We start from the raw sequence: 27,188 nt of genomic DNA on the forward strand, positions 1-27,188 counted from the left end.
TAATCTGAGCTCAGCCACACATCTTAGACTGTAATGGCCTAGAAATGGGATGATTTATAGCAAGAACTGCGACTTGTTGTAGATTGTGAATTTAGCTATGTGAGTATGTGGCTGCATGACGAGTGGCGGCTGCCATTGTCATGTTATGTCTCTGTGCCTTTGAGTCAAAACAAGTCTTCTGCATTAAATAACTGACAGAGTCATTGTTTTGGCACCAAAAGCAAACCTAGAGAGTGTTTGAACATTTAATTGGACCTATTTTCACCACTTAGACAAAAGAAATTGTCAGTAACACAATAAAGGAATTTGGGGAAAGGTTGTTGAAGGTCAGGTATCAGAGTACGTCCTAACTACCTTGATGAATATGATCACATATCTCCTTATGGTAAATGTAAGTCTGACACAAAGTCGTGCGTAAAACCTAGCTACACACTGACGGTTACTAAAATATTTTGCACAGCTCTGAGGCAAATATTAACTCTGATTCCATTTACATAACAATTGGACTCATTAGTCATAACCTGTTTGACTGATGCAGCTTCACATGAACATGTTCACTGACTTAATTTATTATAATAATAAATAATAATCTGTCTCTGCTGACTGTTACGTCTGCAATAGCTCCCGTTTAAGGTTAAACCAGAGGGATTATTTCTGCCTCCAGAGATGAGAGATGTTTACCTTTCCAGTCTTCTAATTATACACACTTGAACTGCAGTCACTGACATAATTCTCACATTGTCCTTGAAAGAAAGCTTTAGGACAGTCTGGCACAGGCAGATAGGATGGATGCTGCACGTTCTGGTTCAAGGATGACAGCAGAGGTTTAAAATAGAAATTCAGGGAGCGACCTTGCAGCAGAGGATCCACTGAGGAAGTGCAGAGTGACAGAACATCCTGTCTCTCCTGAGCCTGCCTCCACCACCAAGCGCATGATGCAACTGGGTGTAAGACTGGAGAAGGAGGGTGGACGCAGATGCCAGAGGAAGCTAATAAAAGACTGTGCTTCATCTAAATTTAAATGAAAGAAGCAGCGAAGGGGAAGAAAACGGAAGCGCGCTGAGCCAGCTACCCTCCCCCACCTACCCTCCCCCACCTAGCCACTTAGCTGATATTACATTCAGACACTATGACCTCATCCCTCAGCACTCAGCAAATATTACATCATTTCACTTGGAGAACAGCCTGATGATGTCATCCTCGGGGTGGCAGAGGTGAGGATGCGTGCAGGTCCCTGAGCAGTTCATGTGCAGGAGTAACTATCTAAAGTGCGGTTTTCCACAGGATGAGGCTGCAAGAATTAGTATTGTTAAGATATTCCTCAATCCAAACACATCGTTAATGCCAGATCAATACAATGTGAAATAAAGACCACAGGCTGTTTCGTCTATCAGGAGTTGCCATGTTTTATATTAAGATACACACATTTACATTTCAGCTGTCTTTGTGCTCACAGTAAGGGGACAAAACACCTACAGTAAACATTATGTGGCTAGCTGAGCTAACGTACATGCCCACACGCTCACACAGCCAAGTCAGCAGAAATACACACACACACACACACACACGCACACACACTGTCCCCAGTTCAGTCTGTTCCTGGCTTTTCTCAAACCACCTAATTTAGGCTTTCTTATACTCCAGTCATGATATATGAAATACCACTTATACCTACTGTACAAAACTGTTTCAACAAATTAACCCAAGGAGTACAAAACAAAGACAAATTAAACCACATCTTTATGAAGAGAACATTGCCGTTATAAAATAAACTTTAATAATCCACATTTTTTACAGCATCGTCAGATGTGGTTTGTTTTCATTATGATGGGTTTGGTTACTATTTATAGGAGGAAGAGCTGAGGAACAAAGTAGAAGGAGAAGAAGAGGAAATTAAGAGTGACACTTAAGACATTTCTACACTGCACAGTTTTACAGTGATGACTGAGTTTCCATGGAGATGCATGTTACTAGGTGATTTTCTGTCTTTGGAATTGTTTAAAGTTATGGGGTTCGCTTTCATTCCCCTCCCTCCCTACTGAACCCCAATAACTTCAAAGACAAATAGTTGAATGGCTGATAAATGACATCACTTTGAATGACCCTCCCGTTGTTCTCACCCGCCCTCACTGGAAGTTCAATGAGCAGCTAATAGGACATTAAATCTTGCCCATCTTCCTTCCATTTCTCTTGTGGTCAGACCGGATTAGAAATAGACATCAGAATCCGCCAGCGCCCTGCGTTCTAATCCTCTGACAGGGCGTGCCACTTGGCGATCTGCCGACGCGGGTGGTCACAAATCTCCCTCCAGTGCTCCCCGGGAGTGCCTGCCGCCGTCGTGCCCAGCACAAGGCGCCCGAGGACAGTGTTGGCACTGCGTGACTTGCCTGCGTCTGAGTCCAGCAGCAGCAGCTCCACGCTGGTGTCCCTCAGGCCCTCTTCGGAGGGTAGGTCGAAGACGAAGAGCTCGTTAAAGACCGGGTTGGGCGAGCATTTCTTCACGTGGGTCTTCTTCTTGCACACGCGCTTCTTTCCATGGTACATGTTCACCTTGACGTATGGATCTAGGGAAGAACCAAACTGGATGAGAAAAAGAACAATAGAAGCAGAAAAAAAGACTCCCTATAGAGTCTGAGAGTGGGATTTTATTCCTGTGTCAGATCAATACAGCAATCGATAGAGAGGAAATGATGGATGCTAGAGATGAGGACAAATGAGACTGGCTTTGTAAACACTTCTGAGTGTAGGAGTGTGTCTGTTGTCCCTAAAGCGACCTCTGTCACATCCTGATCAGATTACTGTCCTGCAGGGATGGTGTCATTAAATCAACTGCAAGAGCAGTAATCTCGGTGGTGAGCGAAATGGTTTCAGTCCCATCTGCTAATGTGCAGTGTGTGTGTGTGCAGTCATCCAAAGCAAATCTCTTTTAAAGGTTGAGCTAAATGCTGACGTACCTGTGGGTCCATTGTTCTCGGTCTTGGGCAGGTGACGAGCCTTGAGGACGACCACAGTGAGGGTGTTGGTGGTGGACTGGTAGCACAGGGAGAGCAGCAACTCGCCCCGGCCTGAGGATTTCTGTCGAGAGACGAGAGAGAGGCATGAGGAGGAAATGTGGTGGGAGACGGAGCAGGAGTGAGATGGGTAAACCATAAAGGTTTAGGTGCGAAGGAACACAGAAAGGACGAACACTGGGCAATAGGCCTTAGGAGGGAAAGCACTTTATATGTTAAAGGTAAATTGTGTCAGCGCTAACGATTAAACAGCTGTCGACTCAATCACCACCTGCTTCTGAGCTTTGTTCACACGTCTTATCCAACATCACGGTGTTACCTAATCTGCTTCACTTCACTGGAGCATCCACTGACACACAGTCAACTCCGCAGCCCAGAGAGTTGACACCTCAAACGCTGTGATCACACCTGACGGGATCTCACTCCTCAGCTCATGGTTGCCATGACAATCCGATGTAGCTTTGACCTGATGTGCAGCTCTCTGAATATGTAGATGTGTTTTATTATTATATTGTTCTTCAGTTTGGTCATACAGCTATTAAATAATAAATGCCCACGCATTGTGCTTAACATATTCTGTCTTCTGTAAGGACAGAAAACTAGTCGCTTGTGACGTGCTGACATCGATTCTCTGCCCGCTTTGTACTCACACAAACCACAAAACGCTTGCAGAAACCTTGCAGGCAAAATCTTTGCCTCACAGACGAAAAGAGAGCCACCGCCCTATTAGCAAACAGACCCTCTAAAGACGGCAGTTTACTTGTAATCATTCTGTGAATATTCAGCCATATACTTGGCACTGAATTGATATAAAAACAAAAGTATTTCTAGTTGCAAATGTAGTTAAAAATAGCCAGTGGAACACAGTTTACAATATGATCCTCTAGTTTATAAAATACTCAACAAATTTTGCAGAGAGAGAAACCTTTAATATTTTTCTGAGCTGCAGTTCCTAGCGCTAAATAATATCTGAGAACTTTAAAGATATTACAGATAGCTCACATTCCTCCAGGGAACCGTATCCGCTCCCACCTGGTAGGCACAGAGCTGCCATTTTAGCTGAGATCTGCAGAGCGTAATATGAGCCCACAAATATATAATCGCGTTTGCAGCTGTTGGGCAGGAGACCACAGACCTATGATAAGGATGTTAATGTAATCATCAACTCAGACTCGCTGGACTAGCCCAACCAGGGCTGTACAGCACATTACTGGAAATGACTTGATCATCATCAAGTCATTTTCAAGAAGACTAAAAAACAAATGGCAATATATTGTCATTTTGTACAGTGCAACGGTCAACCAAAACAGCTCTTGCCTAAATATTTCTGTAAAATCATTTGTACATTGACTAGAAGACGTGCATTTAGGGAAACAACAAGGACAATACTAGGCTTGTCTGACTCACAACCACAGGCCTCAGGATCAGCTTGCAAATCCATAATACTTATCTCAGATGGACACACAGCCTCCACGATACAAATAAATCAAGGCATGATGAAATATTTCAGTTAGCTTATAAGAACTGGAGCACGATACTGTAGCTTTTCATGTAAAAAAACGTTTTGAAAATTTACCAGTTTAATATGAAAGTGACTTTTAGAGCGAGGAATGTTCTTATTCATATTTTATTGTTTACTTTAATTCTACAGTCTTTCATTTGTCTTCTTGGTTTGCCTTTAGGGACAATGCAGCCACTGATGTTACAAATCACACGTTGGTGTCACAATCAGAATCATGAACAGTGGGACACTAAAATCTGAAATGATTTCCTGGTTCAGTTTTAATGAAATTATTGTTGTTGATATGTTTTATTGCCTCTTGGAAAATTTAATATGATGTACTGTTCACAGTTCAACAAAAAGAGCATTTAGCGAAAGACACTTTGGATGTGGATTATTCACTAAAACCAAAGCTAGAGATTGAATAAATGTGAATTTTTTTTACCTTAACATTCCTCTTGATGATCTCCCGGCTCATCAGGACACGTCCCTCTGACAAGTCGATCCCGGACAAGGGGACCAGCGTCTCCCCGATGACCTCATCACGAGAGAACCTATCAAAGCTCAGCACCATGAAGTGAAGAGCCAGCTCTGACACTCGCGCCAACGGAATCCCATAGAAGGTAAAGGTCTCGTCAAAGGCAGGGTCCAAAGTCTTCCTGAGGACTCTGGTCTTAACCCGGTGTTTTTTCTCCGGCAGCAAGGTGAGCTTGATGTAGGGGTCAGAGGTCAGAGACTGCTCATCCGTTGGGGTCAGGCCATGGGCTTCCTGAGTTCAAAAGTCACATCAAGCAATTAACCATTTTTAACTTTAACCATTTTGACTTTAAACACACTGTGACACTGAAACACCCATAGTACCTTAATGTGGACTATGAAAGCCTTCTTCTCTGGTTGGTACTCCAGGGAGAAGTGGAGCGTTCCCAGTCCCCCCTCTCTGTCATCAGCTTGGGGCTTGTCCACAGCTGGGGTGGGTGCCTGGCTGGAGAGGGTGCTGGAAGGGGAAGGGAGGTCGTGGCGGTCCATCACACCAGGTTGGGTGAAGCCTGCATGTGGAGAGGGCAGCTCCAGGTCTGGAGAGCTCCGCAGCTTCTGCTGGTGGTGGTGAAACGGTTTGGTGGTGAGGTTGCCATTCAGATCCCGTTTCTCCAGATCCAGATGCAGAGCTGCTCTGGAACCATTCGGACTTGATGCCAGCTTGCCAGTGCCGGTGGGACTCGCTGGCAACGCATTGGGGCAGTTTCCATTAATGTCAGTTTTACCGGTATCAGTTGTTGCTGTACTAGCAGCTGCAGCAAACTTCTTCTTGCCACTGAGGCTTTCTGGGTAGATGTCGACTCCTTTGAGCATGTGCACAAACTTATAGGGGGGCGTCTTCTGGGTTTTTGTATTTTTTCGCTGGCAACAGATCCAGGCAAAGGCAGATACACTGAAGACCAGGCCGAAGACGCTCACCACTGCTACGCCCACTGGCACAGCCACTGTGGAGGAGGACACAGAGGAACAACTTTAACTAAACGTGTCTCACTTCACATCCCTAAAAACAGTCATCACACACATTCAGGTTACACAACCTCAGCAGATTTTATTGTTGCACTGAGGCAACTGAATCCATTTTGTGTGTCTGACTGACGCAGGCTGCTTGACTCAGAGGGAAACAACGCGATCTGTCCAGCCCTGATGGAGAATCATCATCACTGCGCTCGTATTCCATACATGGTGCTGCTGCTAACAGGAAACAGCTGGTGCAACTAATGAACTGCTGGGAAAGCTGCAGAAGGTCATTTATTTTGTGGCAACAGATTTATGAATCTAGAACATAACTAAGAAGCAGAACCTAGAGAGGAAGAAAACAAGAGCCTAGCAACAGCATGAGCCAACCTAGAGTGGAAGCGGGAGAGCAAAGACATTCTAAGGCTGTTAATGAGAACATGGAACAATCTTATCAATATGAAGAACCCCCATCCACTCAATAAACAGCAAATTAGCTTCTGAAACCAAAGAATAGTGGTGGGTGTGAGTGAGTAATCATGATTATTATTGTATATTTTTGTTCTTAATGTATTTTTTTGTTTTTATATATATTTATATATATATATATATATATATATATATATATATATATATATATTATTATTGGTATTTATTTCTGTTCCATCCTAGCATGATGACCACAGTCGAAGGGCTGATGCAGTTGCATTTATTTTGATACACTAGTAACACTAGTTACTCTATATAATATTATTTTAAACAGCATAAAATTATTATAGGATCCACCTGCAGTATTAAATTAATCAAAATAAAAATGTAATAATAATTATCTGTTCATGCAATGAGACAATAAAACTTTTAACAGGGTTTCTACTACATCCTTACTTCTTTTTCTATGATTCATGATTGAGGAGTGAGACACGTGTGATGGGCCCTGTGTGAGACAGCGCAGCTGCTCAGAAAGACTTAATTCCTGTACTGTCAGTTAAACATTACCATGGAGACTATGTCAGATATAATTTTGTGGCATTGGCCTGTGACTCCTCAGCTTTATCGCTGCAGCCCGAGCTAATAGGTCCATTTAAATGAAGGTAATGCAGACCTTCCCCACAGAGAAAAGGGCGGCGCAGAAGAAAAGTGCTCAGGTTGAGACTCACACAAGCAGAGGGAGGGTGGGGTCGAAGGGCAGGGCTGGCTGGTGTTTTCATTCGCTTTGATTTGGTTAAACCTGCTATAATAATCTAGATAATGACATGCAAACATTATTGTATATTAGCCTGCATGCTTAAATCTGAATATAAAATTGTGCTCATTTTCTATAATTTGACTTTACTGAATGGTGATTTTTTTATACCCTCGTCCAGGCAAATCACAAATTAGTAACAGTGCAAATGTTTGAGTCAAATGTAGCTTTTCTGTTTTTCATTTTAATCTCTTTTTATATCTTTAATATTTCCATGTTCTGGTGGAGCAGTTTTTATGGCGACAACAGCAGACAAATGGATGTGTCAATGAAAGGGTGGACAACAGACAGGTGGCCTGCTTTCTGGGATTCACATGCTCAGCTTAAAAAAATTGGCAGTTTTACCTGTTGTTGAAATGTAAGTTACATTAAATCTTTTCTCCTCTTTCATTCAACTCAACTTTATCTGATTCATTTTAACTAATTAGGTGTCACCCACTACTGTAGCTGCAAAATGGAGGATGAAAGTCTCCCAGAGACAATGTCTTATCTGATGAATAAGTAACACAACAATCTGGACAACTAAAGGACTATTATTTACAGTATTGTGGCTCTAACATGCTGGTATGCAATTGTAATCTTTACAATAAAAGGAGACCATTCAGTCATTAAACTGACGGCTGATTGGGATAGATGATACTTTTCAGAACAGTTGCGTGTAATCAATAGTGTAGCTTAATTATAAAGTGAACAAACCAAAGCACCAACAGCTTCACTCATTCCCTTGTGTCCTGTCTCACTCACCGAGCTGAGCTCCTTCCTCCACAATTGGAGCCATTGTCTCTGTCCAAGGTGCTGAAACTGTCCGACCGCCTTGTCTCTTGATGTTGATCCGCGCTGTATCTCCACCAAATTTTGCGTTTGATTATTTTAAATAATGTAGGCTTGTGCAGATTTAATAAATCAAAAAACAGCCTTGTTTTCCCAAAGAGAAAAATGGAAAGAGGCTTCCTACCCCTGCTGCTGTTACTCTGTGATGCGTGAGTGTGTCACAGAGGCGGCAACACCCCGTCTCTCTCTCTCGTGTTTTCTCTGTCACCCTCCGTTCACCAGCTCCTCCCCTCCCTCTCAGCAACGCTGAGCTCATCGGTGCTGACGCAGTAGTGACGGAGGCTGACTGTGAAATAGCACCACAATAGGTCTGCCAATTACCCTGATTGATTGTTAGGAAATAATGAACGATTGTGTGTGTGTGTGTGTGTGTGTGTGTGTGTGTGTGCGTGCGTGCGTGCGTGCGTGCGTGCGTGCGTGCGTGCGTGCGTGCGTGCGTGCGTGTGTGTGTGTGTGTGTGTGTGTTGGGATGTTTACCATGGTAAACTGAGTAAAAACTCCTTAACTCAATTCATTAACAAGCCAATGTTACAGTACGATGCTAGTGGTAAGCATTACAGTACAACTATTAACATCCAATTTTGTTGTTATCCAGTTTTGTTGTATAAATGTTGTATAAATGTTGTAGAAGGAAAAACCATAAACAAAAGTAGTCTCTTTGCTGCTGAGTCACATATTTTCCCCAATAAACATCAAGTCACACAATTTGAAAAAAAACAGCATTTTGAAGCATGACAACATAATGTCTCACATATGTACAAAATGGTAATAAATTATCAAATTCAGTTATAGCATAGTAGTGTTATATAGAAGTACAAACAGGATTTTGTACTTGCTTTTCAAGTCAGGCTGGACTGTGGGCTAATCTGCATAATGCATTGTTTAAAACTTTCTATACTGAAAATAAAATAATACATCAAATCACCATGAGTGGGACTGCCTCCTGCCTTGTAAAAAGATTCAACATGGCATATAATCAAATACTGACATCTGGTGTTCATAGTAAGAATATCAATAAAGTGAGGGGAAATGTGTCAGTCTGAAGTTTTTGCCTGCATTTCAATCCAGTCTTTAGTTCAGTATATAACCACCAGCACTTACCTTAGTTCCCTGCCAGATCATTGATATCGACTTTGTTCCGTTCCAGCGTTTGTACTCTCAATGGCAGGGTAATAACAGCAGAGCAGACCCACCAAGGCTGAAAACTGAACAGTACTGGAAAGGGATATGGGAGAGGGAGGCATCACACAACAGACATGCACAGTGGCTGGTGGATCTGAGGGAAGACCACAGTAACCTCCCTGAACAGAACCCAGTGACTATCACAGTGGCAGACATCCAACAAAGAGTCTCAGGTATGGACTGGACAGCACCTGGCCCTGACATGATCCACGCCTACTGGCTAAAGAAGCTCACTGCAATCCATGAGCGCCTGGCAGCACAAATGAACCAGCTGCTAAGGGATGGGACTCACCCTGAATGGCTAACCGAAGGGCGAACGATCCTGATAATGAAGGATCCCTCAAAAGGTGCAGTCCCACCCAACTACCGGCCAATAACCTGCCTCTCCACAACATGGAAGCTCATGTCAGGCATCATCGCAGCTAAGATAAATGGGCACATGGGTCAATACATGAGCGAAGCACAGAAGGGCATTAGTAAGGATACCAGAGGAGCCAAACACCAACTCCTGGTAGACAGAACAGTTGCCCAAGACTGCAGAATGTGACACACCAACCTGTGCACAGCCTGGATCGACTACAAGAAAGCCTATGACTCAATGCCACACACATGGATCACTGAATGCTTGGAGCTGTACAACATCAACAGAACTCTAAGGGCCTTCATTGCAAACTCGATGAGGTTGTGGAAAACCACCCTTGAAGCCAATGGGAAGCCACTTGCCCAAGTATCCATCAAATGTGGCATTTACCAAGGAGATGCACTGTCCCCACTGCTGTTCTGCATAGGTCTGAACCCCCTCAGCCAAATAATAAACAAGACTGGCTATGGATACCGACTCCGGAACGGGGCCACCATAAGTCACCTCCTCTACATGGATGACATCAAGCTATACGCCAAGAGTGAGCGAGACATCGACTCACTGATCCACACCACCAGGATCTACAGCTCGGACATCGGGATGTCATTCGGGCTCGAGAAATGTGGGAGGATGGTGACAAAGAGAGGCAAGGTAATCCACACAGAAGGGGTCTCACTCCCAGAAGGAACAATAGCAGACATTGAGGACAATTACAAGTACCTTGGAATACCACAGGCAAACGGCAACCTTAAACAGGCAACAAGGAATGCGGCAACAGCCAAATACCTCCAACGAGTAAGGCAAGTCCTAAGAAGCCAGCTCAATGGCAAGAACAAATCCCGGGCAATAAACAGCTACGCTCTGCCAGTGATCAGATACCCTGCGGGAATAATAAGGTGGCCAAAGGAAGAGATACAGACCACAGATGTTAAGACACGAAAGCTCCTCACCATGCATGGAGGGTTCCACCCCAAATCCAGCACCCTGAGACTGTACGCTAGCCGCAAGGAAGGAGGCCGAGGACTAGTGAGTGTGAGAGCCACTATCCAGGATTAAACATCCAAGATCCATAAGTACATCAAGGAGAAGGCCCCGACAGATGGCATGCTGAGTGAATGTCTCAGGCAGTGGAGAACAGAGGATGAGATGCTGGAAGAGGGACCATCATGGGAGGACAAGCCCTTACATGGGATGTACCACCGGAACATAACTGAAGTGGCTGATCTCAACAAATCCAAATCCAAATATATGGACTGGAAACCCCAAGGTCAAAGTGGGAAACACCTCCCAAGGTGGTAGAGAATGAGCGAGCCAAGATCCTGTGGGACTTCCAGATACAGACAGACAGAATGGTAATGACGAACCAACCAGACATTGTGGTGGTGGACAAAGAGCAGAGGAAAGCCGTAGTGGTGGATGTGGCAATACCAAGCGATGGCAACATCAGGAAAAAGGAACATGAGAAACTAGAGAAATACCAAGGGCTCAGGGAAGAACTGGAGAAGACTTGGAAGGTGAAGGCCGCAGTGGTGCCTGTGGTGATCGGAGCACTAGGGGCTGTGACCCCCAAATTGGAGGAGTGGCTACAACAGATCCCTGGAATAACATCCGACATCTCAGTCCAGAAAAGTGCAGTCCTAGGAACAGCAAAGATACTGCGCAGAACCCTCAAGCTTCCTGGCCTCTGGTAGAGGACCCGAGCTTGGAAAGTGGATGAGACCACCCGCGTGGGGTGAGAAGGGAGTATATATATATATATATATATATATATATATATATATATATATATATATATATATATATATATATATATATATATATATATATACTGTATATATAGTTATAATCTCTGTGTCTAAGAGAGAGCCACGCCACATCATAAATGTGTTGTTTTCATTCTCCTCAGCTAAATCACTGTGGTGGCAGTGGTTATTGTCTATCTGTAACTGTTAAACTTTACATTATACAGAACACAGCAGATAAACAATATGCCTGTAGGTGTGGTGGAGTAAATATAATTGAAGCCCATCCACAACACTATTTTGCTGTTATAAACCATGTAATGGGAGATGGAGGGAAAATCCAGGACATGGACATTGTCAAAGTGAGTAAGGGGGAAAAACAAAACGCGATAAAAAAGAGGACCAGACAGTGGTGAGAGCCTGATTTTGTTAACCCAAAATGTCCTAAAAATGAAATAATTTTATATTTCTCTTGTTATTAATAATGTGTAATGTGAAATAAAATGTGTAACACATAATAGATACTGTTGCAAGTCATGGAGTTGGTTAGGTTTTATTTCCTTGTTATAGGCTGTTTTCTGTAAAACAGAAACTGAAAGTGACTGCACCTAAGAGAATAAAAGGAGCAGCCTGCAGTACTCCCATACAGTATGAAGGAGAATCCTTACTGACGAGTGTGGTGTTAAATGATAATAGTTGCAGTATAACAGAACTGCTTAAACTTCAAAAGAAGAGTCAACTGAGATATGGTAGGTTTCCAATTTGTTACTTGTTAATGGATTCTGTATTTCTTCAATGTGTGCATATTATCATAGCATATGTTCATTGATCCCATAGTGGGAAAATGTAATTTGCAATGCAGATACAAAAAACTAAAATGGTAAATCTTTAAAATATGTGCAAAAATAAAAACATTTTAGAAATGTTGTACATAATGTGTCTAGAAATAAATAAATCAGACTACGAAGCGATAAGCTGAAATTGAAACTATACACACTAGGTTATTTTCCAGTTAAATTACAGTGGTGAATCAAGACAATTTGTAGACTAATTATAGATTTGGTTTATACTGTAGTGTTGCTAGTTTATATTAACTTTTTACCCACTTTACTCAGTTCCAGAGAGACACATCATGAGTGAGAGTGTTTCAACGATGGATAGTTCTGATGATGAAGGGGTAAACAAAACGTTGATAATTGGTCAAACTAAAAAGAATAGAATTATATAAAATAATGCTTTACATGTACACTTTGTTCTGTTATTTGTTTTAATTGTAATTTACAAGATGGGTATTTTTCCTCTATTGTCAAGGAATTCCAAGATGCATCAGATAAATTCTTCAGTGAGGAAAAAGGCTTTCCTGAAACATCACAAGTTCATCGTAAGTGTAGGAGCACAGTTCTTAAAAAACAAACAAAGAAACAATAAAAACCTAAGACGGCTTAAGATTTCTATTCCACTCCGGGTTTTCTTTATCTCGCTCGCTCCCAAACAGCCGCTGTCTTTGACAGTCACTCCACCTACTCCGCTCCGGTATTTCTCACTCACTTTCAAACACGAGCGGTGAGTTAGGCAGTCACTCGCTTCGGTCACCGAAACGTTTGTTTTGTGAGTGAAATGTGTGAGTCATTAAAACTTCAAATGCCTACTCAAAAAATTTCTGGGCGATTATGCGTTCTGATTTACCCACAGCAAAGTTCGCCATTTGTTTTACAGTTTGCAGTCGAATGGCAATACCTTCTCAGGAAAGACTACAGAGAGAGAGGAAATGACAACAGAAGCTGCTAAAGGCAGTGTAACATGACAAACTCTTATTACAATTGGTTTGAAGTCTGACTTTCAATATTCAGACACACACACACACACACACACATATATATATATATATATATATATATACATATAGGTCCTAATGTATTTATATTATTATTTATAATATAACAAATAATAATAATAAATCTATATATAATGAATGATGTAAAAGTATAAAGACAGAAAATAATAGATAATCATTAATAGCATGAAATCACAATTTTCATTTTAAAGATCGGAGCAAATTAATGGTTTGTTCATGCGTGTCAACATTTTCTCTCATCATTATTTCCATTAGAAGCCATCTGCCCAACGCAGATAGAAATCATTCACATCAGCATGGACTCCATGACTCTGCAGTGGGACCCTGCTGCTGGTCAAGTGCAGAGCTACATTGTAACATGTAGCAGCAAGGGAAAAACAGTTCACCAGCTGGAAACTGACATGAACAGCTTGACTATTAGAAGCCTGATCCCAGGGGTGTGTTACCTTGTTCAGGTTTCTACACAACTCGAAAATGGAAGAAGAAGCAAACCTGCAGTTACGTCTGCCAGCACAAGTAAGTAAGAAAAACACATTTTAATTAATATTTCAATAGAACAGCATAGTAATTTATAGGAAATAATTAAGCAATAGTAAGCCTAGCTTCTGTGCAGATATTACCTATATCTTATGTAATACCTTTGTCAGCACCATCACCTCAGCAAGATGGTTAAAGAGTTTGAACCTGCAACAAAAGTTTGTCTTTAATTTAAATGCTCTGAAAACACTGAAGAAGCAGTTCTGTGGGGCCATATTTCGAACATAGTTTTTTATCAAGTCAATTCTTTTATTGTCATTCCAACTGTGTAAATATCAGTATGCAGTGGAACGAAACAACAATCCTCCATGGGCCAAGGTGCTATGTATATGCAACATATTATAACATTATAACAGATTTACAACATTTACATTATTATACAGAAGTCATTTATAGACAAGAGGAAACATAAAGCTACTGTGCAAATGTAGACTTACAGAATGACAACATAAAAAACTGACACCTTTAATACTTTTGTAGTAATGAGGTAGTGAATGTTTTAGTTTTAGAGTTCTACTGGGGACCCTCTCTTGTTGCAGACTGAGATTTCTTGGTGGGTGCTGTGTTTGTGGAATGGATGACATTACACGCTACCTCCCCTTAGGTGCATTGTGGAATGCAAACAATCACAACTATGTCATGACTAAACACTCTGGGCAACTAGTAAGGTTACAAGCTTACAGCCAGCAGTTTTGTTTTTGTTAATTTTGTTTTGTAGTGAGGTCACATTTCCCATGATCACACAAGATACAGAGGGTTGGTATCACCATGCTAGCCACTTAGCTGTTATGCTGGCTCTACAGCAACGATACTCTGGCCGGGGTCTTTGTTTTCACGTTGAGCACGATTCCTTGTGTAAACGAGTTTTGTCTTTCGAAAATCTATATCCACAGAAAGGATAATCAGAAAGAAAAAGCCAAGAATTGCCTAATGGCAGTATATGGTAGTAATAAAAAAAAAATCTGGTCTCATTTTTTTCAACAGCAACCACTAACAGTTGGTAGTGTAAAATAAAAAAGGTCATAATTCTCCCAGTTCCCACACCCTGTGAAAGCAATGATTTGGATACTGTAGGTCTTTCATGTTAGTACAGTGCCCTTTAGAACATAGGTTACAGGTCTAAAAACAGGAAGAAAATCTTATCTACAAAAACATAAATTGTGACTCCGTTTTAAAGCTGCATATTTTAAACAAGAATTAAGTGAATGTTGGACAAGATGTGTATCTGTATGATGTAAGATGTGTGTATCAGCTAAAGTAATCTAAGGACTACTGCTAAGTCTCGGGGTTAACACCTTTTCCCCATGCACTGCAAGACCCCAGGGATTTCAATTATAGTGGACACACTGTACAGCCAACAGCTCTTGTCTTTTGTGGCTGTCATTGTTGCACTACAGCTCTGGGGCGGCAAACTTAAGGATAAAAGAGCTTTTGGTAATATGGGAATTTAAAATCCAGTGTCTTAGTAACTAAATATTACAAAGTAACCTACGTGATTCAGTACAGTGGGGAGGGGTGACACCAGTCAGAGGGTTGTAGCTGGAAGGCCTGAGACATGGGGGTAAATGGGGCAAATGAAGGTGAGAGTCTGTGTTACAGCAGGTTGTGGTGATGATCCAATTAACAAACTTGAAAGGGGTTGAGACTGGGGCCCGTCTGGGTAAAAATCTAGGAGAGATAACTTCCAGTTTGTTTCCACAGTGCGAGAACTGACTTATGCAATTCCCACTAGGTGCTGTAGCAACAAAGAATAAAAAACGAACACACACAAAAGAATACCATAAACCTTCTACAAAATGAAATGCCGAACCTGGAAATTCACAAGTCACAAGATAAGGTGACCAGTGAGACTATAACTCTTACAAAACAGACCACCAGCTTAACCCTTATGCCTTGCACCCTTCAATACGCATCAATATCTATAGATCACTATTTTTTTGCTTATTTTTGTAATAATGTCACACCTGCCCAGAACTACCAAGCATTTATATAGCATTTATTTGATTTTTATTTCTCTCATATCAACAGAGACACAACTCCAGTGGTTATTGGAGGATCTGGGGCTGACATCACACTACAAGGAAAAACTAACGCTAAGCACAGTACTTCAGGTTGATGAAAGGACCATCACTGATGAATCTGCCAAGAGTAATATAGATATTCCATTGTCTTTTGTGAAAAAAATAATGATGGTTAATGTGACAGCTAGAACTGTAAGAGGAATATCAGTAAGTAAAGTAGACTCTAATGTTAAATCAGGAAACGCAAATTTAGATTTGAAAGATCTTATTGACAGTTCATTCTCTGGTGAAACACTGAACCCTCTTGACATCATCACTGCTCTGTTTCTGTGTTCTGATGGTTTTGTGCAGCAGGAACTGACACTGAAAATGTCCATGTGTCAGTTCTCGGTGCCTCTGCTTCTTCCTAACTGTGACACACAGCAGTGCACACTCATGCTATGGGCCATGAGAGACATTGTTAAAAAGTACAGACCTCAGTCACTTTCAGAGTCAAAGGGCTTTAAGGAGGACAGAATAGTCGTCTCTGAGCTTCCAATGATATCTTTTGTTAGACTGGGTGAGTGCTCCTTGTCCAAGTCAGAGATCCTCAACAAGCTACTGAGCAGTTCTCAGCAGTACCATGACACCTTTGTTCACCACAACATGGAGTGTGGAGACAGTCCAAGAAAAATCTCCAATGGTCTGGTTGAAATATCCTGGTACCTCCCATGTGGAAACAAGAACATGGACATCTTCAGTGAGCCAGTGGCTGTGGCCAACCTCCGTGGAGACGCCGCTTCATTTGAAACTCAATATTCATTTTTGTGTCAAACATCTGCAGCTGTTTTTGTTTTCTTTGACAGTTTCAGTGCTGGATGTAGTTTACTGACCAACCAGCAAAACAAGGCAAAGGTCTTCTTGGTGGCTGACCAGAAGAGTAAAACCTTCAGTCTGGACGATTTACAAAAAGTTGCAACCAAGCTAAAATTGACTAACAGCAATATTATATTAAAGACAAAACACATGAATGATGCCGATTTCATCAAACGTTTGAGGGAAACAGTCAAAGATTTACTTGTTCAGTCAAAGATGAAGATGAAAATAGAGCAGATGGCTGATATTGCTCATGAACTGGGGATCATGGTTGATGAAGACTGTCCAGAGTGTCAGACAGCCAAGAGAAATGCAGACGCCATCACTGCAGAAATACAAGACATCCTTCAATACAAAGAAGCTCAACTTCCACTACAAGGTCAAATATGGAAAGAACTGACGATGTTGGAGAAGGAGGAGTTTAGACTTACAAAAGTTGGTTCTGAAAATATAGAAAATTACAAAAGTAAACTTCAAAAACAAAAAAAAAAAATTAGAAAAAAGCAAAGCTCTCATGATGTGTCAGATGCAATGACATGTTTCATCAACGCAATATCAAGTCCAGGACTAGAGAGATGTTATTTCCTGAAATGGATGCGGATGAACCTTGATAATCTGTCTAGAAACAAACTGTCTGACCTCAGGGAGCTGTACAAACAGAAATGTGAAAGTTCTGAGAACAAAGAGGAAATTAAAGACATTGACAAACAACTGTCCAGCAGCTCACTGGGAACTGAACACTTCTTCCGTGAGATGGGTCAAATCTATGAAGCTTCATTTTCTCTTCCAGAAACAAACCCATCACGTCAACAGCTCCAGCATCTGCCCAAACTCTGTGCACAGCTGCTGCTTGATGGATTTCCTGTTGAGCTTGTAGATGGAGATGCATCCAACATACCTCTCAGATGGGTGAGTGATGTTCTGTCTCAGCTCAATGAGATGGTGTCTCCTAAGAACAAGGTTCTGATTGTCACGGTTCTTGGAGTTCAGAGCACAGGAAAGTCCACTCTGCTCAACACCATGTTTGGAGTTCAGTTTGCCGTCAGCAGCGGTCGATGCACTCGAGGTGCTTTCATGCTGCTCATCAGAATCAGTGAGGATGTTAAAACAGTCCTCAACTGTGACTTCATGGTGATCATTGACACTGAGGGCTTGAAGTCACCAGAACTTGCACAACTGGACAACAGCTATGAACATGACAACGAGCTGGCAACACTCGTTGTAGGTTTGAGTGACATCACTATTGTCAACATCGCTATGGAGAATTCAACAGATATGAAAGACATCCTGCAGATAGTAGTTCACGCTTTTCTCAGGATGAAAGAGGTCGGTAAAAAACCTAAATGCCAGTTTGTTCACCAGAATGTTTCAGATGTTTCAGCTCATGAGAAGAACTTAAGAGACAGGAAACTGTTGCTGCAACAGTTAAATGAAATGACCCAGGCAGCAGCCAGGATGGAAAAGAAAGAGAAGAACAAGAGCTTCACTGATGTAATGGAGTATGATCCAGACACTGGGAACTGGTACATTCCTGGACTCTGGAATGGAAACCCACCAATGGCTCCAGTCAACGCAGGCTACAGCGAAGCTGTTTATGACCTCAAGAAAAATGTGATCAAATTACTGGGGAATCATCAGTCATCAGGTAACAATATCATGGAGTTTACAGAGTGGATGAGAAGCCTGTGGAATGCAGTTAAACATGAAAACTTCATCTTTAGCTTCAGAAACAGTCTAGTAGCTGATGCGTACATGAAGCTCTGCACAGAGTTCAACAAATGGGAATGGGAATTCAAAAAGGACATGTACACATGGGTCACACAAGCTGAAACAAGTATATCTAACTTTGGTACAATTGCTGCAAAATATGAGATTTCTGACATCAAGGAACTTCTCACTTGGTTGAAAACTGAAGCTTCCACTAAACTGACTGACTGGGAGGAAAGGCTTCTGGACAATCTGACACAGTACTTCAAGCAAACAGAGGGTCACGTCTATCTGGTTGAAGGATACAGAGAAGAATTCTCAAACAGTGCAAAAAGCCTTAGAAGAGAAATAGAGAACTCTGTGTTTAATCAGCTCACGGCAGCAGCAGAAATCAAACAGGGAATGAGAGAAGTTGACAAAATCAAGAAGAACCACACAAAAGAAATAGAAAAGGCAGTGAGTTCACTGATTGATGAATGTCGGAAGAAAAATGTCCAAATGGCAGATGAAGAACTGGACAAAGAGTTTGATAAGATGTGGGAACAAACAATGAGCAAATTGACATTTTCTACAATAAGCCCCATAAATGTTTTCACCAGTGCAGCACACTGCCTGAGAATAAACCTCTCACATAAGGGGAGTTATGCATGTGAACTGTTAAGTCAAAGTAGACTTGAGAAATATGGAATTGAGCCTTTCAAAGTAACAGTGGAAGGACGCTTGAATCGATTTTTACATAAAATGAGCAAGTTTATAAACTATGAAGATCATGTAATGCTGCTACAAAAAATGGCTGACAGCATCATAGACGCTTGTAAAGAGGCTGTAATGGAAAAAATGTCAAAACGTACAAATTACCATGAAACTGACATCCAGGAGATTCTGCACCTGATTGATGGTCAACTACAAAACAATCAGGATGTTGACACAGACATCACATTTGAGGTTTTTCTAAAACAGCACATCTGTGGATTTGCAGCCAGAAACTTCCAGAAAATGCACAAAGAGTTTCTTCATATGAATGATCCTCACACATGTCTGAACCAAAACAAGTTCAAATTCTGTGCTGATTTCAAAGATCTGTTCCATGAACGAGACCAGTGTCAGAAGAAGGCAGAAGAATTCACCAACCAATGTTTGAAGCCTGCAGTTGAAGACTTTGTCAAACGTTCCCTGGGTCCTGATATCATTGGTGAAATGATGACGATGCAGCAGTTCAGTACACGGATGTTCTTCCAGTTTTCAGTTTTACAGGATTTACTTGAAAAGAATCAATTTAAGAGCTATTGCAGTTACATTTCTTCATATGAAAATTATGTCAAAAACTGGATATTAAACCAAATAGTGACTCGCTTCTCAGATGGTCCTAAGATGTCTGAGTTTGAGGATCAGTGTCTTCAGTCAGCTATAAATAGCATAAATGCTGCCATCAACAAGGCCAAAACAGGGAAGAATATTGACTTTAAAACATTTGTTGAAGACGTCTGTAGAGAACTAGGGGATAAACTGGTAATTTCCCAGAATGCTCTTGGTGCTTTTATGATCTTGAACAACGCTGACAAGGACCAGTTTGCTCACTGGCTCACAGAAAACGTGAAGGACATGGGACAAACTCTTAGAGATGATTTTTCAACATTAGACATTAAAATGAAACTCAAACGTCTCCATGTAAAACCTCAGAATGAGCTTTTCACCAAACTGATAGGATGTGGAAAACAGTGTCCTTTCTGCAGCTCACCCTGTGAGGCTGGAGCAACGCAACATACTGAGCATTTTGCTTCACTGCATCGACCACAAGGCTTGGGTCGATGCAGGTGGACCAGGACAAACAAACTTGTTACTGACATCTGCTCATCTTTAGTGGTCAGCGATTGCCAGTTTCTCTGTGATGCTACAAATAATAGATACTGTCCTTACAAGCGTTACAAAGAAATTTTTCCAGACTGGAAAATTCCCCCAGATGAAAGTCTTGAAGCATCAGAGTATTGGAAATTTGTGATCGCAAGATTCAACAAAGACTTTGCTAAAGAATATAAAACAGATCCTGCTGATATTCCCTGCACTTGGTACAACATTACACCTAAGCAGGCAGAGGACAGTCTGAAAGTGTCTTTTAATGTTAAATGAGAGACTCTATGGGATTGATAGTATTCATGGTACACATGTTATGTGATCTACAAAACAGATCCCTCCTAATAATTACATTATTTTGAATACCTTTAGTGTATGCTCACACTTAAAACTAAAAAAAAAAAAACACATATGAAATACATTAGAACAGCTGAGAGAAAGGGCTTCTGGTTCTATTTTCACTTAGGTTTTTGGGAAAAGTGCAAAATTTTAATTTGTTTAAATAGGTTGTATGTGTTCTACAGAGCCCTTGAAGGGCATTGTTTTATTTTCCATGCACACAAAACTCTCTCCCGCACACTCACGAGGAGCAATGTTGGAAATCAGAGTATTAGATTAGTCCTACATTATTTACTTGATGTACTGTCAAAGATCCCGAATAGTGGACATCGATGGTAATGGTAAATTTCAACATAAGAAAGAGCAAGAAGTCAGAAGAATAAGCAGAGGTGGACGGTCAGGTGATGTTTGACGATCCAGATGATTTTTAACAATGGAGTAATTTGCTTATGTTTGAATGATAAATCTGTCATTTTTAATACGCGTTCTAATACATTTTGTAAGCTTGTAATCAGAGTGAAATAAACATAATTGTTTGACTGCAGGAGTCAGATGTAGGTCTTGCAATCTTGTGTGCTCAAGCTATAATCTTGAAATGTTGTGTGCAAGCTAAAGGAACCAAAGTGTCACTGGAAAGTCCCAGAACTGCCAAAGTAGGACATGGCTGGAGAAAACTTAGGAAATCCACAAGGTAAAGTTGCTGATGAGATGCACTTTTAATCAAAGTGAGACAAGGATTAGATCATGCCTGATGATGTGCTGTCATTGGTTAAAAGATGTTGATCACCCTGTAAGAGGACTGTAGAGGTATTTGTATAATGATGCTAAAAACGTTAGCAAGCATGATTTGGGCAGAAAATGTGTATAAAAACCCAAGGTTTTGGCTGGTTGAAGAGAAGACATCATCTACACATCTTTCACTAGTCAATTCTCCAGCCAGCCTTGAAGGGGTTATGAGGAGACTAGCAGTAGACATAGGGAAAGAATGGGCAATTTTTATTGTACTTAAGCTTTTTCTTTGCTAAATAAAGTACAGACTTTGCAGTTAAAGTAACTTTATTTGAATAAGGGTTTCTTATTCAGGAGAGCTCATAGCCTCTCCTCATTTAGAAGGAGTCTGCTATAACCCATACGACTCCTTAGTTGTTAAGGTCCTTGGGGTGGTTCTGCAGGCTGTTTAATTTTTTTCCCCTCTCTCATCACACCATGCCTCTGCTCTGGACCACACCCACTCCCTTCTTCTTCTTTTTGTTTTTTTATGGCAACCTATATGCTGCAGTGCATTACCGCAAGGTCTACACCACCACATATTGTCTAGCATTTGATTCTATTTGTTTAATACTTGTCAGTGAGCTACTTGAGTCTGACCCTATTACCACCCTTTGTGGCCTACATACCTCTGCCCATTTAAGTGCATACAATATTGTTTCCTGTCTGCCTTAGTCCTTGTTCACTTTCCTAGTCATGTGTCACACTTCCTGTTTTATTTTCCTACATTTCCGATTCTGTCTTGTCATGCGTAGTTCACCTTTGTTTTCCAGTCATATAATCACCAGCTGTGTTCCATCAGTAATCACTGTCCTGTATTTAAACACCTGCACATTTGATTGTTCGTTCAAGCACCCTGTTTGTCAGCTGTCCAGTGTTTGCAGTAAGTCGATGGGTTTTTTTTTGGTCTGCCTATATATTGACCTAGGGAAGGCAGCTGAAACCCCATGAAGCTTCCACAGGTTTCATCTGATTGTGCCGGAAAAATGAACCAAACTTGCGGGGCTTTAAAACCACATAGAACAGTAAAATCTGGTGGTGCACTGCAAGTATATCATCTGCTTCAACCAGCCTCCTTGTCTTTGCTGTACTTCAATATGTACATAATAAAAAGCGTAAAAACAATTTGTGATCATTTTGTGATAGAGTAAGAAATGCTTGTGTTACATTGTGAATAATAAGTATAAAACAAGAGGGGTGTGGCTGTAAGCGCTAGTTAGTTTGTAATATGCGCCAAATAAATAAAAATAAAGTCCAAAATCAATGTATTCCTCTACATAACTTACATTATTATAACATTGTGCCAAACCACTCTGCTTTGCGAAGGTAAAACAAGCGCTGAAGGCCTGCTTGACTACATTTTTGCCTGCCGTTTGGTTTACACCTCTATATCTTCTATTACCCATGGTGGTAATAGCGGCACTGTTGGTCTTATCTCTTTGTTTCCAACTTCCATTCTGTTCACCATTTTTTCCTATTACCCACCCAAAACTCCCAATTTTTTTTAACTGATTAACTTTTTTTTTTTGAAAAATGCATGACTTTAGTCTTACCTACAGAAAATCTATATCCCCATTTCATTGCCCATTTCTCCACCTAATTTATCACCTCTTGCAGCTTTCTGTTAATGTACTTCTCATTTCTTCATCACCCCATCATCTGCAAATAATGCCACCCCCACTGATTTATCCACTTTCTCAAATATATTATTTATCATGACTGAAAAGAGTTTCCAGGCTGATGATACTACCCTGTAGTGTCCCATTATCTACACCCCTCACCTATTTCCTTCCCTACCTTTACCACTGTTTTCAATTTAATTAATAATTTAGTTAATATGTATGGTTAATAATAATCACAATTTTCTTTGATGAAACAAAATCAGTCTCTAATTTCATGAGTTCTAATTTCATGAGAATTTTCAGTGACCTCTGTCGAAGAATGGTGAACACAAAACCAGATCTTTTTAATGTTTTATCATGCTAATACTAGCATGATAGCATAGCACTAGAAAAAGAGTATTTTATTATCAAGAACAGGAGGTGGTAGGGAATTCAGATTGGCAGTGATCAAAACCAGGAAATCCAAAACTCCAGCAGAGGTACAGGTAGGGACCAAGCAAAAGTGAAGGTCAAAAAATAGACACAAGAGCAAAACCACAGACCTACAAGAATGCTGGAAGGCTGGATGATATGCACAGGCAATCTGGCAATGAGTGTGGTGAGATCTGGCACCTAAATGCTGAACCAAATGACAAGCGCTGGTAATCATATGACTAGAAAGGACAATTGACAGAAACAATAAGAGGCAGGATGATGACAGGAACTAGACAGTATATAACAGAAAATCAGACAAAACACGATTTACTAAAAGTCCTGACTCTCAAACTGTTGTTCCATGTTTTACTTGTTTTTTAATCCCTTTGTTAAACAAAAAAGAAAAAGCCTTGACTTATACAAAAATAAAACACCATCCTTATAGAAACTGAGCTACCAGCTACTAAATATCTGTTCACCTAAAACTTATTAGCCGCCTTAATCTCACACTGTTAGCTTCTGACATTTCTTTGTTAAAATTTGACGTGTGCTCATGTTCCTGTACAAACACCCAGAGACCTGATAAACAAGTTTACTGTTATATACACAGAAACTGGTTTGAGCTGCTGTGATCATGGTTTCCTGGTGATGCAGTCACCTGACACTTTCTCATGAAGTAAAAGTGAAACCAACCAATTAGCACTTACAGCAAACTGATTACTAGATCATTGGAACCTCTTGTCCTTATAAGAGCTGGGGCTGCTGCAACCTATCCCAGCTGTTGGGGAATAGCTAAACGTACAAAGAATGTACAAGAACAAAAGAAATAATCAGTTTCCCTATCTGCAGTTCGTGTGTCCAATGCAGGTACAGTTTGGTTCTTTAGTAGCTCGCTCATTATCTCCTTGTTTACCTACATGACACAGTGCTGGTAACATAACTAGTAGGAAGTAAAACCAAATGTCATTTCTGTGAAAGGGAAACCTAAGACTTACAGAGTGAGGCAACAGTAAAAGCCACGCCACAAGCTCACACATAACATTAACAACAACCAACGTGTCACACTATTGTTTGCCCAATTTTCTACATTTATGTATACCTGCCCATAATGAGAAATATGAGGTCCCATTGGCGTTAGTGGCAACATGGGTTCTGCTGAACATTCCTCAAAAAGTGGGAATAATTATTTTTCATTTACAACTGACTCATTTTTTCCGAGTGGTATAAAGTTGCTTCTGACCTCTCTTCCCACCAGATGGGTGTGCGCATTTGGCCCCCTAGTCTCAGTCAGTTGTGTTTTGCAAACTTTGGGTAATGTACTTGTCATTGACTATATCATGTTGATAACTGTTACAACCGATCAGAAGAATAAAGCCGAAAATGTCCAGTCATCTATCAGTTAGTTTATTTGTTCTTTTAATTTCATTTTATGGGTAATCATTTTTTTTATGTACTGTTTGATTGTGGGTTGTTCTTTATTAGTTAGTTTACTGCCTCACAGGACACTACAGTATGTACCTTCATCACCCAGAGGGGGTAAAGCAAAAGTGTCAGTTCTGTAAAAATGAAACATAAACATACACCTGTGTACAAGAATGTAAAAGTGACACTAAGTGTGTTGAGTGTGTGAATTTGAGGGTGTAGAGGGTGGAGCAACGGGGGATATAAAACATTTTGTGGTGTTTCACTTTGCAGTTTTGTGTTTGATAACTTACCTGTCAGACAGCTCTTCTTAAACTTTTATCACAGGTAAGTTTACAGGTTTCTACTTATGTTTACTCAACAATGTTGAAGCTCAGATTTGAATAACACCTGTGTTTATTTTTCTCCACTGAACTTTACCAGTTTTATTTAGACCAGTCATGGCAGCAGCAGATTTGTCCAGGAACAGAGGAGGGTTTGGTGGTAGAGGCCTGCTCGTCACCTTCACTCTGTTTTCTCTGGTGTCTTTCACAAATTCACTAGTCAACAACGATGAACTGGTGCTGAAATATTAAGTATTTTTATAACATATACCAGATATGTCAATATCATGCTAAAATGTTCTGTACCTGTATGTCTTTCATTCTGGGTCTGCAGAACAAGCTTGTGGAATCATATCAAGATGTACAACAAGAGCTGCACAGAGTTAAAGTGAGTCAGAACCTTTCTGTATGAGGTGCCGACATGCTTAAACTGTGTGTATTCCTGTTTCATGACTTGACATCAAAGTCTGAATTGTGTCCATTTTGTAAAGTGGTTTTGTTTTTTCCTATCAGGCAAAATTAAGCAGCACCTCAGAGTTATTAAATGAAGGAACCAACATGATAAACTCTATGGCAGCGTGGATGAAAGAAACTGTGAAGAATCTCCCGGACGATTTTCCCCCAGTGGAGAATTTTTTGGCTGCTTCCCAAGGCTACATGGAGGCATTAAAGGCTTATGTGAACAATCAGAATGAGAAGTTTACTGCAGAAATTAGGGAGAGTGAAGAGGAACTAAAAACAATGATGAAATTTATCCAGTATCTTCAAGAGTATAAAGCTGAACTGTAAGTCTAAAGTTCTGCAACTGAACTTCTGAAACTGCATGTCTTTGTTAGTGTTTGTTCTGCTTAAAAACTAAAAGACTCTTGAGCTCTTAATAAAGAATAACAGCTAACTTCAGCATAGACTTGTCTGTACTTTTTTCAATATATTTTGTGCAGTCTATAACGTTCTCGTACAGACTGTAGCAACACTAGCAGCTGCTCCACGAACAGTATATATTAACTTGATAAATATGTTTTTAAAACACAGCTTACCTTGTTTTTACATTGATCTCTTGCTGCAGTTACCACCTTGACCATGTCCTCACAAGAGGACATGGTCAAGGTGGAAGGCGATTTTGCATTTAAAAAATAACCTGTGTTGGTGTACGTGTGGGGTCTTCTAAGAAAGGATGGACTGAAACAACTCAAAGGATTATACGATGTCTCAGTTTGTGCCAGTTGTGATGTTTCTGAGAACTCACAACATCTGCACTTTGTAATAACATGAAATTGTATTAGGGATATTCATAGTTTTATACCACCAAGTCAAATAGGATAACATATTATTATGGGATTCAACTGAGTGGATGAAGCAAAAAAGTCAATAATCTAGAAGAGTGACAATCAACTAATCAGTTTTGCTCAGTAATGCATATGCAAGTGATTATTGTGAACTTGAACTTTCACCCATGTACTTTACCAAACAATGCAAACTTGCTTGCAAATCTACTCTGTTGAATATTTAAAATATTTGTTCCAATAGTTATAATTTATTTTCTTCCTTATTAAAGAACTGATGAAAACCATTGTATTTATCAGACACCGCAAACTAACAAACAAATTTGTAGTATGATCAGTGAGTGTATTTTAGAGCATCACACTGGTCCTCGGGTTGATGTGTTTATATAGTATAGACAGAGAACACCACAATATATGAGTGAGTAAATTATTGTGGGTATTACATTATAGGCCCCATGTAATGTTTGAGCCCCACCCAACCTATGAACTGCTGACACGTAATGCATTCAACGCAACACCCTCCTGACCCATGCTAGCTCTATAAAACCCTCTGCCATGTACTTCTGACTCCATCTGCCAACTAACAGATAGCAGTAGCAAATAAGTTCCAATAAAGATGCTATTATACTTTGTTTTACAGTGTCTGATTGTCACAGATGCAAAAAGCATTGTAGCATCCTCGGGGATGAGGTGACTTTTTTTCAAGGGCGCTATTAGATATATCTATATACAAGGTTTTAACAGTGTTGATTTCCTGATTCTGTGCAGGAGCCGGATAGAATAGTGTTTGTGTTTTTTTTTGTTAAACCCACCCCACGATGGTTCCGGG

The 27,188-nt window shown here is 40.6% G+C and overlaps 2 protein-coding genes across 3 annotated transcripts; one reads left to right on the top strand and one right to left on the bottom strand.

Moving 5' to 3' along the window:
* Positions 1-1,381: 1,381 nt before the first annotated feature.
* On the bottom strand, positions 1,382-8,268 carry syt4 (synaptotagmin IV). The gene is made up of 5 exons (XM_029142573.3): positions 7,991-8,268; positions 5,374-5,993; positions 4,958-5,281; positions 2,955-3,075; positions 1,382-2,564 (listed from the first exon to the last, which is right to left on the bottom strand). The coding sequence occupies exons 1-5, from the start codon at positions 8,022-8,024 to the stop codon at positions 2,245-2,247; spliced, it is 1,419 nt and encodes a 472-aa protein (XP_028998406.1). The 5' UTR covers positions 8,025-8,268; the 3' UTR covers positions 1,382-2,244.
* A 3,696-nt stretch (positions 8,269-11,964) lies between these two features.
* On the top strand, positions 11,965-25,976 carry LOC114851039 (up-regulator of cell proliferation-like). Of its 2 annotated transcripts, none has more exons than XM_029142558.3 (8): positions 11,965-12,111; positions 12,478-12,539; positions 12,674-12,743; positions 13,473-13,733; positions 15,783-25,080; positions 25,177-25,313; positions 25,411-25,464; positions 25,590-25,976. In XM_029142558.3, exons 2-5 carry the CDS (start codon positions 12,495-12,497, stop codon positions 20,462-20,464), a joined length of 5,058 nt encoding a protein of 1,685 aa, XP_028998391.1. In that variant the 5' UTR covers positions 11,965-12,111; positions 12,478-12,494; the 3' UTR covers positions 20,465-25,080; positions 25,177-25,313; positions 25,411-25,464; positions 25,590-25,976. The 2 variants fall into 2 exon arrangements, with proteins under 2 accessions (XP_028998391.1, XP_028998392.1); XM_029142559.3 differs by having other exon boundaries at positions 12,011-12,111; positions 13,673-13,733.
* Positions 25,977-27,188: the final 1,212 nt, after the last annotated feature.

This window comes from Betta splendens, chromosome 2, assembly GCF_900634795.4.
Source record: "Betta splendens chromosome 2, fBetSpl5.4, whole genome shotgun sequence".
Lineage (NCBI taxonomy): Eukaryota > Metazoa > Chordata > Actinopteri > Anabantiformes > Osphronemidae > Betta > Betta splendens.

What these genes read in the sequence shown, in the direction of transcription:
- syt4 (XM_029142573.3), bottom strand. Translation starts at nt 8,024, where the DNA reads ATGGCTCCAATTGTGGAGGAAGGAGCTCAGCTCG. An exon ending in CTTTCATAGTCCACATTAAG is followed by an intron (nt 5,282 to 5,373) that starts GTACTATGGGTG and finishes TTTTGAACTCAG; the next exon opens with GAAGCCCATGGCCTGACCCC. An exon ending in CGAGAACAATGGACCCACAG is followed by an intron (nt 2,565 to 2,954) that starts GTACGTCAGCAT and finishes GTTCTTCCCTAG; the next exon opens with ATCCATACGTCAAGGTGAAC.
- LOC114851039 (XM_029142558.3), top strand. Translation starts at nt 12,495, where the DNA reads ATGAGTGAGAGTGTTTCAACGATGGATAGTTCTGATGATGAAGGG. An exon ending in ATAGTTCTGATGATGAAGGG is followed by an intron (nt 12,540 to 12,673) that starts GTAAACAAAACG and finishes TCTATTGTCAAG; the next exon opens with GAATTCCAAGATGCATCAGA. An exon ending in AGTTACGTCTGCCAGCACAA is followed by an intron (nt 13,734 to 15,782) that starts GTAAGTAAGAAA and finishes TCATATCAACAG; the next exon opens with AGACACAACTCCAGTGGTTA.